The following is a 19,724-nucleotide window of genomic DNA, read 5'->3' on the forward strand; positions in this document are numbered from 1 at the left end:
TCAGTAGTTTGCATTGTTATTATTGCTTTCCTCCCTCCGCCTTCCCTCCCCTTATTTTTTTCCAGCTTGAAGAAGGGGAGGGGAGGGGAGGGGAGGGGGGGCAGAAAAAAAAATCAAAACAAAACAGCCGGCTTGGGGAAAAACTCCCTTGGCATCGTTAGACATCAATCAGTGTTGCCAGCCTCTCGGTAGATGGGCCAGGTCTGCCCAACTAATGGAGTTTTTTATTTTATTTATTTATTTTAATTCCATTTATATCCCGCCCTTCTCCGAAGACTCAGGGCGGCTTACAAGCTTAGCAGTTGAGGATTATTAGGACTAATAATGGATGGCCTCGATTTGAAACCCACCCTTCCCCGAAAAAGGAAAAGGGGAAAAAAAGGAAGCCCTCCCAGCCACGTGCATTATCCTACTTTAAAGTCCTCCAAGGGAGAAGTCCCTTTTTAAAGATAACTGGGGCGGGGAGAATTATTTATTTATTTATTTTATTTTAATCCCATTTATATCCCGCCCTTCTCCGAAGACTCAGGGCGGCCTACAATTTAAAGCACAAATCAAATGTGCTTAGCAATAGCCTTCATTCTATGTATATGCCTGCTTATTAGGGCTTTCACACACACACACACACACCCCAAGCGGCATTATTACAAAGTCAGCTTAATTGCCCCCAACAATCTGGGTCCTCAGATTGTTAATGCAGTCATAACTTTTTCTTTTTTCTTTCTTTTTTTTTTTAAAGGGAAGGACTTGGTCCTGACTGAATGCACAATTTCGATCAAGCTGGACAGGCGCCCGAAGCCGCCTGTGTGTGTGTGTCAAGGGCGGGTAAGCAGCCGCGCTGGCCCTTAAGGCAGTATTTCCCAACCTTAGGAACTTGAAGATGCGTGGACTTCAACTCCCAGAATTCCCCAGCCAGCTATGCTGGCTGGGGAATTCTGGGAGTTGAAGTCCACGCATCTTCAAGTTCCTACGGTTGGGAAACGCTGCCTTAAGGAGAGAGGGGAGAAGCCAAGGCGAGCTTTGCGCAAACCCGAACCCAACCCGGGAGCGCAGCAGCCGACGCGAAGCTGGAGCCCGGCGTCGCTGCTGCTACCGCCGCCGCCCCGCCTTTCCTCTCTTTGCTTCCACCGGGGAGGAGTTTTCCGTAAGCAGCGGGCGTGGGCATTTAAAAGGAAGGGCGGCGACAAGCCGCACAAAAGATTGCTATAGGCTTAAGGCGAGGTTGCAGCGGAGGCAACGGGAGGGAAAAGGGCGGCGGAGGAAGGAGGGAGAGGGAGGAAGGCAGGCAGGCAAGCAAGCAAGCAAGCAAGCAGGCGCGTCGGCTAGGGCGCACGGCCGCCCGCCCTTCCCAGCCATGCAGCAGCCAAGGCATCCCGGCCGGGCGGTGGAAGCCACGGCGGAGGCGGGCGCCGCTTAGCAGGCATCCCTCCCCCACTTTTTTTTTAAAGTTGGGAAGTCCGGAGGGAAACCCCCCCCTCCAAAACCCCAATAGGAAGTGTTGCTTTCCGGCCTCGGGAGCCCTCCACCCTTCTGGAAGTCGGGCCGTCCTCCCGGGTGGGTGGGTGGTGGGGAGGGAGAAAAGCTAGCTATGGCCGGAGGAGGGGACCGAAGCCGGCCAGGATCCCGTCCCCCGGGACTCCCCGAGCAGCCCTCCACCTGAGCGGGGGGGGGGGGGACGGGACTCGAGCCCGAACTTCTCCGCCCGCCAAGCGGATGCGCCAACGCCTTGGAGATGCGTCTTCCCGGAAACGGGGGAGCCAAGTGGGTGGCGTGATCGGGGCAAAAAGAGGAGAGAAACGGCCCAGAGGATTCCGGGTCGGCGAAGGAAAGAAAGAAAGAAAGGAAGAAGGGGGCCGCCGAGCAAGAGACGCTGCCTCGACCTCCCGCCCGCTCCTTCCCCCGGACGCCGGTGTCCTCCTTTGCTCCGGAGGTGAGCGCGTAAAAACGCTTCTTGGCGAGCCCAGCCGGCTCTCCCTTCCCCTCCCTCCCTCGCTCTCCGCCCGCTGCCGTTGCTGCTCAAGCTGAGCCCGGCCACACCCTCGCCTGCTCTTCCTGATAGCGGGGAGAGGAAGACCGGTGCCCGCCCGCTTTCCGCGCGAGGGGGGTTGGCGGCGGCGGAGCGAACGGGCGGTGCGCCGGTCTTGCGCTTTGACTGCGCCGCGGGGCCAGCTTCCCTTGGCAAGGCGTGAAGTCTGTCCGGGGCTGGCGTTGGGTGGGTCGGGTGGCCGCCTGGCTGAGATCTTTGCCGAATGAAGCCAGGCAGCCAGCCGGGAAGTTTTAACCTTGCTCTTTCTATTGGCAGGTCTGCATCCCATTTTTCCTGGCCCCTCTCCGAAAGAAAGAAAAGTTAGCCGGAGCCGCGAAGATGCCCTCAAAGAATCGAGGGTTTGAGGGTCCCATGAGCCAGTGGCGACCACCGCAGCATTTTTCATCCGCAGGCTGGGTGTTGTTGTGACCGGTGTCTGGAGTGGCAGCCCTTTCTGGAGAAGGTGGAGGGACACTGGCCACTGCTTCCGCCCGCTTGCTTCCGACTTGGTGGTGGGTCGGCCAGCCCCTTTCTCTTCCTCTGGTGCTCCGAGACTCTGGTTTATTTGTGCAGATTAATGGAATGATGGTGCGGAAAGGGCAGAGCGATCCTGCCGGGCTCAGCGGGGACTCCTCGGGAGGCAGCTGGAAGCGGAGTGGTGGCAGCAGTGGGGTCCCCAGAGGCATGCGTGTGCCCCTCCGGCACCATGGCTAGCGGCGGCTCTGGCAAGTCCACTACTGAGACATCCACCCCCAGCGGCAGCTCTTTGCCAAGGAAGAAGCTTGTGGCCACCTGTGACCTCTGCAAGATCAAGATGCAGCTGGTAGCGGATCTGCTCCTGCTATCCAGCGAGAGCCGGCCGGTCCATACGGAGAGCTTGTCTGTCTTCGGAGAATCCTTTGAAAAGTGCAGGGACACCATCATCGCCAGGACCAAAGGCCTCTCCATTTTGACCCATGACGTCCAGAGCCAACTCAATATGGGCCGTTTCACCGAAGTGGGAGACATCCTGGGGGAGATGGGGGACTTGGTGGTCTCTTTGACAGAGTGCTCGGCCCACGCGGCTTACCTGGCAGCGGTGGAGACGCCAGGGGCTCAGCCGGCTTCACCCGGCTTGGTGGATCGCTACAAGGTGACCAGATGTAAGCACGAGGTGGAACATGGGTGTGGGATCTTGAAGACCACCCCTCTCGCTGACCTAAGCCCTCAGCTCCTTTTGGAGGTCTCTCAGAACATGTCCAAGAACTTGAAGTTTCTGACCGACGCCTGCGTCCTGGCCAGCGAGAAGTCCAAGGATAGGTTTGCCAAGGAGCAGTTCAAACTTAGCGTCAAATGCATGAGCACCAGCGCCTCTGCTCTCCTGGCCTGCGTCCGGGAGGTCAAGACATCCCCCAACGAGCTGACACGCAACCGGTGCGTCTTGTTTAGTGGACCTTTGGTGCAGTCTGTGTGTGCGTTGGTGGGTTTTGCCACAGAGCCTCAGTTTTTGGGCAGAGCGGCCACCATCAACCCAGAGGGCAAATCTGTCCAGACGGCCATTTTGGGTGGTGCAATGAGTGTCGTCTCGGCTTGCGTGCTCCTTACTCAATGCCTCAGGGATATAGCCCAACACAACGACAGTAGCACCAAGATGACTGAATATAGGGAAAGGTTGAGGAACTCGGCGTGTGCGGTCTCTGACGGCTGCAACCTGTTATCTCAGGCCCTAAGGGAACGCTCGTCACCCCGGACTTTACCGCCAGCAAATGCAAATTCTGTGAATTAATCTATTCAGTTTTAGATTGCATGGCCGCCTCTAACAGAAAACCCCTTTTCTGCCCCAGGTTTTCTTTTTGTATACCAAAGAATTTGTGTAGCGCAGTCCTTTAATTCTTATTATTATTGCTAAAATAATAGTGTGAGGAGGCAGTAAAACCATGCTTTTTTTTTAGCTTACATGTCATAATCAGCATGGATGTCTGTTATCTGGGGAAGGAATGGGACTGTACATTCCCCCCACACACTCCAAATCTATAAATCATCCAAGCAGCCTTACAATTTAAGCATGGAACTGTAGGTGGCTTGCAGTGGCCTGAGACAGGCAGGTAGAATTCTGCTCAGGCAAGCGAGCAACCGCATATCCTTCTGCTTGGTCCAAAATCAAGGTCAGTTCTTGGAGGACAAGGCTCTCCTCTTTCGTAGGCCTTGTGCAAAATGATTTAAATTCTCTGTTCTTCTATTGCTGGCTGTCAGCAGGCTCCTAGGACCTTGCCCAGGCTAGTAACTTTGGAATTATTCCTAAGGCTGCATCCAAGCTGATTGTGCTTCATTGCTTCTTTTGTTGTTGTTGAAGCCAGTGGCCAAGCAGGGGTTACAGCGGTCCTAGGAAAGGTTTGCTGATGGGGGTCCAAGCTTTAATCGTGCTGGATGCGATTTTTAAAATGTTAGGAGATGGGGGGTTTTGCGGGAGGAGGGTGGCTCTACCAAAATCTCCTAGATTTTATTTTGTTTAGTTGAGCAGGAAGATGAAAAAGGAAAAAAAAATAAAAAAGTTACCTCAGTTTTCATACACTCTAGAAGAAAGAAAACTTTTACGAATGGGTGTAGCTACGACTTTAGTTTTGATTTGTATGGTTACTTTTGAATCGAGTGATGGGTTAGAAGTGCATTTGCAAGGAAAGCAATGAGGCTGGGTGTCATTTTCCAATGGGGGAGCTACTGTGAGTGTGTTAAAATAGGGATTCGGTAAATTACACTATAACGAGTGATTTTGGGTTTTAATTATTTTTTCAGTGGTTTTTTTTTAAACTTGCATGTACTGGAGTATTTATTTCATCTATTAAAATGTTGTTTTCTCAGCCTTTTGTGAATCTCTCAACACTTAAAGAATATCCTCCGTTGTATAAGTGTGACTTCTTCCCCCAAAAGCGGATGATTCGGAAGGAGATTTTATTTTACTATGAGCTTCTGCAGATTTGAATTCTCTTGACTTTTTTAAAAAACGACACATTCTTTTGCTTTTTCCTCTCCTTCGCTTGCGTTCACCTGCATTTTTCTTTGCCAAAGTTGGAGTTTGAGAAGTTGAATGGTTATTTTCTTTTTCCAGAATATTCCCAAATGAGCTGTACTGTATCTGATCCAAATGTTCCAAAAAAGCGTCCACTCAGACCTTAGATATATTCATTCAGAAACAAGCCTTCATGTTTTCACTTAGGAGCTTCTCCTTGTAACATGTTGAGTTTCTCGGCCTTAAAATACAGATTTCTAGATGTGGACATCTTGGGAAGTAAGCCCTGCTCTGTGAGGTTTGCTTTTGGAGTAGACAAAATTGTGTGGCAAGCCTATGGTCCTAGGTGTGTAGGATCAAGACCTGGTGACCATATTGCAGGTAATCCTCGACTTACGAGCCCAAAATTTTTGTGGCTGAGACATTTGTTAAGTGAGTTTTGCTCCATTTTAAAACCTGTCTTGCCACCGTTGTTAAGTCAATCTGGTTTCCCCATTAACTTTGCTCATCAGAAGTTTACAAAAGTGACCCCAGGACACTGCAACTGTCATAAATGCGAGTCAGTTGCCAAGCATCTGAATTTGGATCACCTGACCATGGGGGATGCTGCAATGGTCATGTGAAAAACGGTGATCAGTCACTTTTTCCAGTGCTGCTGTAACCTTGAATAGCGATTAAACAAACTCTTGTAAGTCGAGAGCTACCCGTATAGAGTATTTCGTATGATGATAATAAAGGGGAATTTGTCATAGTAATATTTCTGTTCTGGGATGCAGCTTACCTTAGCAAATCTTCAAGGTGTTAGGGTGCTAAGATAGGAAAGGATTTGCAGCTACCTCTGATGTCCTCAGAGGTATTGCAGGCAATAATATGTCATGAATAATAATGAACCATACCTACATAAGCCTTTCTGGACCAGGGATTGTTCCCATCCTTTCAAGTGATAATCTGGAGTGATTCCCTTGGTTCAAGAAACGCATCTTGTTTCCTTTAAAGCATGGATATCGGCATTTGTCATGCTTTTGGCAAAGTCACTTCTCCTTTGATATCTGTTGTAGTGGATGATGGCTTGGTTTTAGCCAGCATGTTTTTCCTGAAAAGAAACCTCTGCAATCGGAGCAAAAGAATTCTCATTAGCTATTTGCAAAGGAAAGGAGTTTCTTTCTTGGCATCTTTAATAAAATGATCAACCAGTAGGATCCACTGGGGGGGGGCAAGTTCTTTCATGTTTTTTACAATTTGTTTTAACTCAGCTTATTAGACTTGCTTCACTTATAAATGGCAAACAAACAAACAAACAAAAATTCAACCAGACAATAAAGGCTAACGTTGATTGGCTTCTACTAATTTGCAGTAAACTTTTATTAGAAAGACTTAACACATTAAAGAGTAGTAAAAGAGGATTTCTACTGCCGGTGCTTATTTATGTCCTTTGTGGCTAGAGTGTGTTTGTAATCCAGCCGTACCTCTTTGTCTGCAAGAAACTCGGGCGGTACATTAATCCCTAGGTTTATCTGAAGTCAAATTTACTTCTGTATAAGATACAGGATTGTGCCATGAAATGAGCCACAACCACTGTAGTCATTGCGTTGGTGATCTTACTTGGAATAAACAGAAACATTGTGCATTCACGTACACACATATGCCTGCCTGTGTGATCTGATTATTGATGTATGCATAAGATTTTGAAACATGAGATAAAATATTTTCCTTGAAAACCTTTATCACAAAATGGAAGCACTAGTGTACAGGACGGTTCCCCGACTTATGATCACAACTGGGACTAGAATTTGCTAAGCAAAGTGGGTGTTGAAAGTGAGTCACGTCCAGTTTTATAAGCGGATAACTGCAGCTGCTAAGTGAATCCTGTGGTCATTAAGCAAATCAGCTTAAAGTCAATTCCCACATTGACTTTACATTGGCGGAAGTCAATGGGGAAAATTGCAAATGGCAAGCACCCTGGGAGGGAGCAACTGTCATAAATGTATGCTGGGTTGCCATGCAGCTGAATTTTGATCATGTGTCGCAATTGTAAAGGCCGGTCATAAGTCACTTTTTTCATCGCCATTGTAACTTTGAACAGTCACTGAATGAATGGTTCTAAAAGTCAAGAACAATGTGTGTAATATCTTTTTATCATCCTGTTTCTCAGGAACTCGAGGCAACCTTCCCTAATTTTATTCTCCTAATAAGAGTCGTCTGGCTGAAAGTTAACTGAAGAATTTCCATAATGGAAGCAGGCTGCTGCCTGGGTCTTCCCAATACTACTCCCAACATCCTAATCTCTGTGCTAGTTGGCTGTCTAGAGAAAGTAGATTAACGGTTGGATTCATGCATCGTGTTAAGCCATCGTGTAATTTTATTTCCTTTTGACATAACGTAATTTGTAGTAATTATGATTTGCAAACCATTATTTATAAAGTCGTGGTTTATCCAAATCATAACTAAAGCAACACTGGCTTAGCAGGGTGTATGAACGTGTCACTAATATATATATCAGACTTAATTTCCAGAGAATACTTTAATGCAGGGGTGTCCAACCTTGGCAAATTGTGGATTAAAACTCCCAGAATTCCCCAGCCAGCATGATTGGCTGGGGAATTCTGGGAGCTGCTCCACACATCTTAAAAGTTGCCAAGGTTGGACACCGCTGTTTTAATGGGAGTGGACTTAATCATTGCTTCAAGACAAAGATCAGTAACTGGCAAAACCTATTCTTGAACTTTACCTCTCTCCTGGCTCTACCAGTAGAAGATCTACCCAAAGGGCTTTTGCAAACAAAAGTGACCAGCCTACCTTTGGAAATCTCAATGGCATCAGGCTGGATGTTTGTATCCAATTATTTTTTTCCCTTTCTTAAACTGTTTTAAAAAGTCATGGTTGAACTGGAATCAAGTCAGGTTTAGGGTTTTCAGCTGTTTCCTAATCATGGCCATGATCTCAAGCATAAGCAATAATAATAATAATAATAATAATAATAATAATAATAATAATAATAATAATAATAATAATAGTTGGAAGGGACCTTGGAGGTCTTCTAGTCCAACCCCCCTGCTCAGGCAGGAAACCCTATACCATTTCAGACAAATGGTTGTCCAGTCTCTTCTTAAAAACCTCCAGTGATGGAGCTCCCACAACTTCTGGAAGCAAGTTGTTCCACTGATTAATTGTTCTCACGTCCAGGAAATTTTTGCTAAGTTCTAGCTTGCTTCTCTGTTTTAGTTTCCATCCGTTGCTTCTTGTCCTGCCTTCAGGTGCTTTGGAGAATAGCTTGACTCCCTCATCTGGCATATATACTTACATACAGTATAATATTGCATGCAATATTTGCATGATGAAATGTAGAACTGTGATGTCACTTACACCTGACCCATGGATATCTTAACTACACTGATGTTCAATGAATGCTCCTTGCAGTCCTCCAATTTGAGTTTCGTAGACGCTGTTCAGGGGTGGAGCAGGCAGGTTTCCTTCCTGCACTGCTTCTGCCTCCTACTTCTGTTTTATCCCTAATAGGACAACCCACGTTGCATTCAGGAGATGCATTTAATGCAGCTAGAGAAAACTGGAGCAGGAATAGAGACGCAGACATTAGGGGTGAGTGGGAAGGTCCCAAATCCCAGCTATTCCATCATTGCCGTTTCTGTCTGTCACTTCTCTGCTCACTGTAGCCCTTGATTCTCCAACACTGATAATTAAAAAAACACCTGAACAAGTCGGTTTTCTTTCTGCTAGATGGGGAAAAATAGAGGTGTTGGTGGATAGGACGTGCCGTGGTTAGAATGCAGCATCGCAGGCAAACTCTGCCCACCACCTGGAGTTCAATCCGACAGGGCTCAAGGTTGACTCGGCCTTCCATCCTTCTAAGGTCGATAAAATGAAGACCCAGATTGTTGGGGGTCATCTATGCTGACTCTGTAAACCGCTTAGAGAGGGCTGTAAAGAACTATAGAGCGGTAAATAAGTCTTAAGTGCTGTTGCATTCATGTTCTTGAACCCCTTCCTGAGTATGATAGGTAAAGGTAAAGGTTCCCCCGCACATGCGTGCTAGTCGTTTCCGACTCTAGGGGCCGGTGCTCATCTCCGTTTCAAAGCCGAAGAGCCAGCGCTTGTCCGAGGACGTCTCCGTGGTCACGTGGCCGGCATGACTGGACGCCAAAGGCGCACGGAACGCTGTTACCTTCCCACCGTAGTGGTCCCTATTTTTCTACTTGCATTTTTTTACGTGCTTTCGAACTGCTAGGTTGGCAGAAGCTGGGACGAGTAACAGGCGCTCACTCTGCTACGCAGCACTCGGGATTCAACCCGCCAAACTGCCGACCTTCTGATCGACAAGCTCAGCGTCCTAACCCAAACTTCATGTGAAGCCATAGCATGGTTCATTTAGATTAAATAACCTATATGAATAGGAGTCATGTTTGATTAACTCAGGTTTATTGTGCTGTCATCACCCAGCCGGGATGGATTACTGGGGAAGATGGTAGTGACAAACCATTGGTTCTCCCTGATAACTTAGTGATTGGTTGTTCCACTACAACAGAGTGGGAACTGCCTAAAATAAAAATAATATTGACCATTTGGGCAACAATAGGTCTTGATCTTTAACAATTTCTTTATCATTATACCTATTATATACGCTGGATTAGGCCCAGTGTTTTTGCTTTGGCTTCTTTCCTAACTCTTGGAAACACTCCTAACTTCCGTTGTAGTTGTCTCTATACTTACGTTTCTTTAAGTGTTTGGAGCTAGAGAAAAGTAACTTGCTTTGGAATAGGTTGGTTCATCATAAAATATTGATCTGCAGAGGCTTTTAAAAAATATTAGGTGTTCCTGTTTAAAATGTAAGTGGGACAGTGGGGAAAAAAATAGCATAGGTTATTTGATCTGGAAAGCCTGATTGTTTGCAAAGCTAAGTGAGCTAATGCCTATTAAAACCAAGGGATTTGGATAGGCAAAATAGCACATTCCTAGATACTCACTCAGAAGTAATTCCCATTGCAGATGGAATTTAAATAGTCTGAGGTCTTGGGATTAATTTGAAATGAAAAGGGGATAAATCAAGACATGAATATATCCCATGCTCGTTTGTGCTAAACTGTAATGCTCTTTGTTTAGTTTGGATTAGAGTGTTGCGTGAATCCAACCTCTTGTGGTTTAGTCAATCAACTATGGTAAAATAAGAAGCGGTTTAGCATGTTGTGTGAACAGAGCCTTCTGTTTAGTAAGTTTCTTTGCAATTGCAGCGTGCTTTTTATGGGGGGGGGTTTAAATCCAATTGTGATGATGGTATATATCAGGTGGCAGGATTGACCATAAATTTGTGTGTTGAAATGTTGCATGGATGCGTAGAAATGGCACATTTCACTAGTATACTGTAATTCAGTAAGCATTTCTGCTTGTTTCAGCTAGTTCCCCATTGGTACTCCATTTGATCATGTTCTGCACAGATTATTATGGGATTGTTCAGGGTTTTCCACCATCCATGAAAATATCTATGATTGCATTTTGCAGCTGGGTTATATTTTTATTCTGCAACATCAAGATTTGGAGAGACAGAATATTTGTTTATTCTTGCCTTGGTTACTTCAAATGGAAGTGAAAGTTACTATTCCCCACCCCCGAGTTAGGAAAATTGGGGAAATTTACAGACTTAGAAAATGTGCAGTTTCAATTTCTGTTTGGAAAGAAATACAGCATTCCAGATAATTCTCCTCTCATTTTCTTTAAAATGCTAGTCATATAAATGTGTCTGTGTTTTTCCCCTCATTCAGTTTGATGAAAGACAATTTGTTTTTTTGAACTTTATTTACCAGGAAATTAATTCTTGTGGGTGGAGTTTGGTATGCTTGTGCTTGTAAGGGTGTAAGATGGCAGCGGAGAGTACACAAAAGTCCAATCTCAATAGGAAAGAATAAATGTAGTTCAAGGTTGAACTATGGAGTCCGTGGTGCTCTCTGAACCTACGTGCAAATAATAATAATAATAATAATAATAATAATAATAATAATAATAATAATAATAATAATAATAATAATAATCCTTTATTATCAAAGTACAACATGTGTACTTTGAGATTAGCTGAGCCTCCCCCCCATGCTCTCTCCGCCCAACACACAGTGACAACAAACCCTCCATCCTACCACACTATGTGAACCAACTATACCACACACCGGCCTCCCAAGTCAATTCCGCATAAGATTATGTCCCATTTAAAAGCCTAACAGCCCACGGATAAAAGCTATTTTTCAGCCTGTTGGTACGGATGGCTATATTCCTATATCTCCTATCGGATGGTAGGAGAGTAAAGAGATACCGTCCAGGGTGTGAGTCATCCCTGAGAATCTTCCTCACTCTTCCAAGGCAACGAGCCCTGGCGAGGTCATCCCGTGGTGTCAGGGAACAGCGTAGTTTCATTACCCAACTAGGTGACATCATCCGTGCTAGAAGGGAGTGGGGTTTGCATCCTGTTGATATACAGTAGCCTGCCCTGACGGTGCTGGTAATGTTTTTTTCTCCTTGGTACTTCCTTGATTATTGCTTGATTGTTTGTCTGAGTTGGTACTTCCTTGATCAGGATATTGTTATAGGTTCAAACCCCGCTCCTTGCAGCTGTTAAGTGAATCGCATGATCATTAAGCAAGTCCGGCTTCTGGCATTGGCTTTGGTTGTTAGAAACCGGCTTCGAAAGTTGCAAAAGGAGAACACATGATCCCAGGACACTGCAACCATCATAAATAGAGTAGTGGCCAAAACTGTGAGAACCTTTTGGGAAAAGTGTACAGTAGCAATGCCACCTTTGTTTAAGTTTCCACCATTTTTTCTTCTAATTTCTTTATAACTGTAGCCTTGTTCACTTAATAATACTATTTTACATCGCTTTCTGGGCAACCAGTCAACTCTCTGCATCATTACTTTAATTTTATTACGTTTTACAAGCTCACTAAATGAAAGAACCCAAAAAAACCCAACCAACTTGATAGGGATCACGTAACACACTGACAAATGTCCTCCTCTCAGTATGACATGACATCAATAGCTGAATCCCACTGTGATCTGATTGGCTGATTGCCAAAACACGATGACACCTGATTGGCTCTCTAAACACTCGTGCTCATTGGCTACAATCAGATGAAGGAAAGCTACCTGATATCAACCTAAGCAAGTTATGCTTCCTTTTTCTGGTTATTTGGCTATAACTTTTCATAGAATACAGTACAGATCATCGAACAAACTATGTTGCATTACCTTCTTGATTAAATCATCTTTCCATTGATATATAACTTTATGGTACTACTTCCCCCAAAAAAGTGGTGTTATTAGCCATCAAACCTCAAAAGTACACTTTTCCCAAAAGGTTTCCACAATTTTGGCCACTACTGTACATTGCTGATTGCAAAACGCCTGGATTTTGATCATGTGACCATGGGAGAATGCTATGATGTTCTTAAGTGCAAGTAAGTCACTTTTTCAGTGCTGTTGTAATTTTGAAAGGTCACTAAACAAATGGTTGTACGTGAAGGGCTACCTGTAGTATTCTTGATACCTTCTACTGAGTTTTTCCAATCTGTTTCATGGACTTGCTAGGGCTCAACTCGGTGATGTCCCATGACAAAGGGAAAAAAGTTCACTTGAAGTCAGCCCATTTTTTTTATCACTAGAATTTTAACTCTTGCTCAGAAATTTCTTCTTCTTAACAGGTTGTGGAGCCTGAAAAAAGTTTGACCATCTCTTCTTTGAACCAACATTTTTTTTAAAAAAAAGATATTTTTTTTCCTCAAGGGCCTTCCAATGTAATATTTGAGAAAGGAACGCAACACAGGGTACTCTGTATTTAAGTCTGCCCTTGGTGGTGGAAGGTCACTGGATGACCTTGCTATCTTTTGTCTCAATCTACTCCACAGGATTGTTGTACACAGGAAGTTGGTGGAGGGAGTGTTCAATATGACTGTATTTCAGAAACACGGGTCAGGAACTATTGATTTTAAATGGATGTAGGCTGCTGGTGGACAACAGCATGGAAGGCCTTCCTGAAATAGCATTAAGTGAAGCTGACTACCACAAGAGACTCGATTGTCTCATTCTACTGATATCCCACTATTCTATTTTTAGCAGTGCAGAGCAGAAATCTTCATTTTTCTGCCAGCTTTCATTCGACGAAAGAGAATTTGCTTCCAACATCTCCATCAAAACAGAATTTTGTCTTATGTCTTACAGTAGTGGCCAAAATTGCGGAAACCTTTTGGGGAAAGTGTACTTTTGAGGCTTAATGGCTAATAACACCACTTTTTTATTTTTGGAGTAGTACCATAAATTTATATATCAATGGAAAGATAATTTAATCAAGAACGTAAAGCAACATAGTTTGTTCAATCATCTGTACTGTATTCTATGAAAAGGTACAGCCAAATAACCAGAAAAAGGAACCACAACTTGCTTAGGTTGATATCAGGTAGCTTTCCTTCATCTGATCGTAGCCAATGAGCATGTTTAGAGAGGTGTCATTGTGTTTTGGCAATGAGCCAATCAGATCACAGTGGGACTCAGTTATTGATGTCATGTATTGAAGCTGAGAGGAGGACATTTGTCCGTGTTTTACGTGATCCCTATCAAGTTGGTTGGGTTTTTTTGGGTTCTTTCATTTAGTGAGCTTGTAAAACGTAATAAAATTAAAGTAATGGTGCAAAGAGTTGACTGGTTGCCCAGAAAGCGATGTAAAATAGTAGTATTAAGTGAACAAGGCTACAGTTATAAAGAAATTAGAAGAAAAAATGGGTGGAAACTTAACCAAAGGTGGCATTGCTACTGTACACTTTTCCCAAAAGGTTTCCACAATTTAGGCCACTACTGTAGGTGCAGGATTCCTGCATTTCCCTTGATTTGGATCAGAGAAGGGAGGGCATGAGTGAACGGCTGTGCCACCTGTTTCGAACATGAAACGTAGAAAATCATTGGGCTGGAAGGGACCTCAGAGGTCTTCTAGTCCAACCTCCTGCTCAAGGAAGGAGACCTTATACCATCCTGCTCAAACGGTTGCCCAGTCTCATTTTTACAATCACCTTGGCACCCCACACTTTGATTCAGAAGAATCAGGAGGAACCCCTGGATAAAGGGTTTTGACTGCATCTCCCAACCAAGCAAGCATCTGGGTTTCTATGCCACAGAAAAAGGTGTCCCAGCAAACCTCCTCAACATAACTCCAACAAACTGCCTCATTTCAAAAACAACACAAAGACAAATATTTTAAAAGTTCTCAAATAGCCCGAGGAGAGGGGAAAAAAAGTAATAATAAGAGGGTTGGGGAGAAGCCATTTTCAGACATTTCCAAAGATGAATGGATGCTGATTGGGTTTGACTTTAAACAGACTGACTAATCTGGATAGTTTCAACCCGAAGTGAAAAGTGAAGTATGTGTTTTAAAATGAGTGTTACGAAAATGATCCTTTTTTCATTCATAGCATCATCCCTGCAAGCTTGCCTCTTCCTTCTTATCCCCATGCAAATTTTTTTTGCAAAGGTTTCATTTCTGGCCCGGCTATCATAATATGTAGCTTGTTCCTTGGCTCTTTAAAATCATCATCATTATCATCATCATCATCATCTGGATAGTGGACATGGCAGAACCTGGAGACAGCAGAATAGACGAGAAAGAACTGGAGAAGATAACAAAATACAAAGACCTACAAATGGAAATAGAAAGACTGTGGCAAAGGCAAGCAAGGGTGGTACCAATAGTAACAAGCACCTTGGGTGCAATTCCAAAACAACTGGAGCACCACTTGGACACCATTGGCATTGACAAATTCGCCATCAGTCAATTGCAAAAGGCGGCCTTAGTAGGAACAGCTTCCATCCTGCAACAAGATCTGTAATACCATCAATTCAAACATCGGCATCTGCCTATCCCAGGTCCTTGGTAAGGACTTGATAGGTAAACAAAAATGCCAAATCCAGTCTGAACATCTGGCTGACTGTGTGAATTGGTGGAGCCTTGGTGGAGCAGTGGGCTAATGCCTCCTTAAGTAACACCAGCTGCCTGCCATTAGTGCAGGTTCGCATCCCACCAGGCTCAAGGTTGACTCAGCCTTCCATCCTTCCCAGGTAGGTAAAATGAGGACCCAGATTGTTGGGGGCAATTAAGCTGACTTTGTAATAATGCCGCTTGGGGGTTTGTGTGAAAGCCCTAATAAGCAGGCATATACATAGAATGAAGGCTACTGCTAAGCACATTGGTTTGTGCTTAAATTGTAAGCCGCCCTGAGTCTTCGGAGAAGGGCGGGATATAAATGGGATTAAAATAAAATAATAATAATAATAATAATAATAATAATAATAATAATAATAACAACAACAACAACAACAACACCCAATGACAATGAAATGAAGCAGTCTCCAAAAATTCAGCATCTTGCCCAGAACTCAAAAAAAATCTTTTCCTAGAAGTAAGTGTTTTTACACCCTATTGAGCCCCACCCTTCCTTTTCCCACTGACTTCCTGCTGAAGTCAGGGTTTGAAGCCTTTGCTCTGTCTTCCTCTCCTTCTGATGTCTGTGTGTTTGCCCTGATGACGTGTGAGTCACGTTTTGTGTTTTCGGGACACAAAATGCCTGACTTTGATCCTTCTTAATTAAAGAAATTCTTAGGATAAAGTCTATGGACTTAAATCTTTATTCCCTCCCCCCCGCCTCTATTGGCCTCATAAGGTGGAGGTGTTGTTTTATTCAGCTACTGTTAAAATTCTGGCAAATGTTGTTTGGGGATAAGCTGTACTTTAGAGCGCTCTGATCAGATTTATTTTATTTATTTTTTTCACCCAGGCTGCGGTTTGGAAAAGCTTTTGAATTCCATTTTCCGTGCACTCTGATGTGGCGTGTTCAGCAAGAGAGCAAGTCCATCTGTTGTTTTAAGTCTAGAACTGCTGTCTTCTCTCCCTTAAAACGTTTGTATTTGGGCATTTTGCTGAAGCTAGAGATAACTGTTTGCTGCTGCCCTTGATTTAAGAACAGGAAGACCTACTTAAAAGAAATGAGTCAAGAGCTTGCAAGGGAATGCAGTCCATGTGTGCAGATGGGGAGAAACTAAGCAGCCAGTTTCCAATTAGATACATTTAGAGTATTTTCACTGGTGTAAAGTTCTTGGTCATTGGGCTTTCCTTCTGGTCTGAACTGCTTCAAACTCCCTTTAAAGCTCCTTTTTTACAACCCTCTAATAATCCCTTAATTTGGGGTTGACTTAGTGGTGAAGATGCTTGCCTCCCACTCGGAAAGTTGAGAGTTCAATCTTAGGTAGCGGCAGATATTTCTCTCCTAGGGTGCAAAGAGAAAATTATCTGTTGTGAACTCTGTAGGCCTCAGGAAGGGCATCCGGCCAGTAAATGCTCAGCTCCATTCAGTCACCTTGACTCTATCCCAAATTAAGGGACTACAGGGTCGTAAAAAAGGGGGAGTTGAATTGCTTCAAGTAAATGCTCTGTGATTTCATTGCCAATTTCCTCTCGGGGTTACAATTTTGTACCAAATTTATTGGTAATTCTTTGGTCCAAAATAACAAAACAGCAAAAACTGTGAAAATAATTTGAAGCCCTTACAGTCATATTTCTTTTTTTTCCCCTCACCCGACCCATCAGATGCAATTTTTTTTAGGTATTTCATGTTAAAGATAGAGAACTGTCTGATATAATTTCTTACCCAGATTTGAAATACTGGGCAGAATAGTCACTGGCCACAAGTGTTGCATTCGGAACTAAGTCCTGTAGCATTACAAAATATGCCGTTCACTAGCAACAGTGGAAACAATCCAACTTCTTTAAGCAGGGAGAACAGTTTCCAATTCTCAACAGTTGGATATATTATTCCTTGGGAAAATAACTTTAACAGGATAACAACTTGAAGTTTTAAGACTCGCTCGTATGCAACTAAGCCATAATGTCATTGGCTTTAGTTCTGTGAATCTGACCTTGGTGGCTTCCAATTCATTCTTTACAACATGCTAATGCCAAGCAAGGATGATTTGTTCAGCAAACCGTGGTTCATCAGGCCATGCTGAGCATTATATCTTTCAAAATAAACTAAAAATCTGGCCGTTTGCTTGGGCTAGTGGAATGTACAGCACTAAAATAGGAAAATGATGAAGAACAGATCAGATTGCATCTGAGTAGCCTGGTTGATTTTGGCTGATCTTGAAAAGCTAAGAGGATCAGGCCTGATTAGCATTTGGATGAAATACCATGGCATAAAGGACATCTCAAGGTGGTGTGCTGGTCAGCGAATTAAAAACACAATGAAGTTAACTCGTTTTGCATTGTCATAAGGAAAACAATGTGGAAACGCTCTGAAAAGGTCTGTGAATTGATATGGACTCAGATGAAACATCACCTTTCCGTTTTCTCTTGTTCTGTCATGTTCATGTCGCTTTCCACAGAAGAGCAGTTACTGCATCACCAGAAACTCTCAGATAATATATGGATCCGAATCTAAGGAGAAATTTCCTGACAGCTAGAACACCAGTGGAACAACCTGCCTCCAGAAGCTGTGAATGTTCCAAAACTGGAAGGTTTTAAGAAGAGACTGGACAGTCATTTGTCTGAAATGATATAGGGCAGGGATAGGCAACCTCGGCTCTTTTATGACTCATGGACTTCAACTCCCAAAATTCCTCAGTCAGCATAGCTGACTGGTTTTATTGGGGTCGTTTTTGCTTAAAAATAAAATGCCAGACTTCTTGAGACTTTCCTGTATGTCTAATAAATTGAATTTAACTCATCCACTATAGAAATAACATAGGAGGTTGCAATATAAAAGTTTCAGCTTGTGGGAAAACCTCTTCCCATTTTTTTAGTGTCACTTTTAAGATTCACGACTGGAGTCAGGTGCAAAGGGATTCAAACTGCAGACATGGCACTGTACATCCCCTTCTTGCATGAATATTAAAAAAAGAAAATCAATCCCAATTCCCCAAATAAAACCTCTTTTTGTGTCAGCCGCCAATTTCTAAGAAGGGAAAGAGACAGAGACAGACTCTGGCTGAATTTGCACATCATACTAAGCTTTTCTTTGTTTTTCTATGTTTAATCCCTGGAGGCCAGGTTAAGGTATTTTATAAACCATAGTTAAAGCACAGTAGTTGGGTTTGTGCTATGGTAAAAAAAAAATCAACCACATCATGGCTTAGCCTGATTTGTAAACATGATATTTGGGTTGCTGTTGCTATCTGAGGAGGAACCCGCAACTTCAAAGGCCACCAGAAGAACAATTGTCTATTTGGGAATTAGGAGTAGCCCTGTAGCCTTAAAATAATGAGTAACAGCTGGACTTGGGTGGGGTGGAGGGAGCTTCCTGAAGAAAAGCCCCTCCCCCAGCAGAGAGTAACTCATCAACAGCCTTCTTCGGAGTTCTGTGTCCCAGCTTTGCCATTGTCCTTCTGGACCCTTTGCTGGTTGAGTCTTTGAATTTGTTACTTGAGCAGCTCAAATTCTCCTTTTTGACCATGTCTCTTCTAATGTTATTGTGAGTAAACCGAGATAATTCAACCTTGGGATATGTGCTTATCCTTTACCTTGAGAGGTTTTTGCTGGGAGCATAATTTGAAATAGCGGAACAGGGGGTGAAAGGAAGTGCCCTTGGAATTCCTATCATTTACTCAAGATAAACAGTAATGACAAATTATGACAAGGCCCTCCCTATCTGTGGCAAAATTTTGACTGCTCTGAAGTTAAGCGTGCAAATGGTAGAATCGTGGCTCCATAGAACTGGTGTTCTTCCACCCACTTGCAAAAGGGTTACATCCCTGTTTTTCAAACCTGGCAGCTTTAAGATGGGTGAATTTGTAACTCCCAGAATTCCCCTGCCAGTATTTGCACTCATTTGAATAACGTTCTTAGCTTCTCTTGCGGGAGCACTCTTTATGTCCATAGATCCAGAATCCATGGCAGCACTACTACACAACATACCCAACACTTAAGATCAAAATGCCCAGAATCAGGGACCTAACTGATCAGTCTCAGGACTCTTAGGAGAGGCCATAATGTAAGGGAAGGCTAGGCCCATAACTCTTAGCATCCCCATACATACAACCAAAACTATGGATCCGGTGCTGGATGGAGATAACATCTTTGCCATAAAAAAAGAGGAACAGCTAGAGAAGATGCTCTTCAAAGGAATAAAATTCACAAGGGAAGAAAGCAACACGCTACCCTCTTCCGGAAAACATTCCCTATTTTGAAGAAGTGCATTCCCTTCTGTGACTCTCCATTATAAAATAGCAATGTTTAATGTCTCCCGCACATAGTCCTTTTCTTCAGTCTGGGTCCCACAGGGATCATGTGCCCTATTCCACATCAGCCTGGCTGCATTTGCATGGAGTTTCCAGGCCATTTAATAGCTCTCTTTCATCCTCAAGCAGGCACCCAGTTTGCATTTTTCCCGCCTCCCTATCTTGGTCCTCAGTTATGCTGGAGAACTCGGTTACTTAGCAAAGGCGATTGGTTTCCTGTTGTTAACAGGATATGTTTCCTCCACAGCAGCAGTTTAAAAAACAGCCTGAGAAATTATTTCAGCCTAGACTTCATCCATTTCCTGTAAAAGGAGGAAAAAAGGCCGATTGAATTCCCTTTGAGCTGTCTTTCCATCTTTTCACTTGGGAAGAGCTCTCCAAGTGAAAGCTATTTCACTTGCAAGTGGGATGAGTTGTGTTTTTAAAAAATCTCTATTTTTTGAA

General features: G+C 43.8%; 1 protein-coding gene across 2 annotated transcripts; it reads left to right on the forward strand.

Annotated features, from left to right (window-relative positions):
* Positions 1–1,151: 1,151 nt before the first annotated feature.
* On the forward strand, positions 1,152–18,385 carry TLNRD1 (talin rod domain containing 1). Of its 2 annotated transcripts, XM_083371627.1 has the most exons (4): positions 1,152–1,930; positions 2,303–3,439; positions 15,827–15,948; positions 17,430–18,385. In XM_083371627.1, the coding sequence occupies exons 2-4, from the start codon at positions 2,733–2,735 to the stop codon at positions 17,483–17,485; spliced, it is 885 nt and encodes a 294-aa protein (XP_083227753.1). In that variant the 5' UTR covers positions 1,152–1,930; positions 2,303–2,732; the 3' UTR covers positions 17,486–18,385. The 2 variants fall into 2 exon arrangements, with proteins under 2 accessions (XP_083227753.1, XP_083227752.1); XM_083371626.1 differs by lacking the exons at positions 15,827–15,948; positions 17,430–18,385 and having other exon boundaries at positions 1,162–1,930; positions 2,303–4,863.
* Positions 18,386–19,724: the final 1,339 nt, after the last annotated feature.

Source organism: Vipera ursinii, assembly GCF_947247035.1.
Source record: "Vipera ursinii genome assembly, chromosome: 11".
In the NCBI taxonomy this organism is placed as follows: domain Eukaryota; kingdom Metazoa; phylum Chordata; class Lepidosauria; order Squamata; family Viperidae; genus Vipera; species Vipera ursinii.

What these genes read in the sequence shown, in the direction of transcription:
- TLNRD1 (XM_083371626.1), top strand. Translation starts at nt 2,733, where the DNA reads ATGGCTAGCGGCGGCTCTGGCAAGTCCACTACTGAGACATCCACCCCC.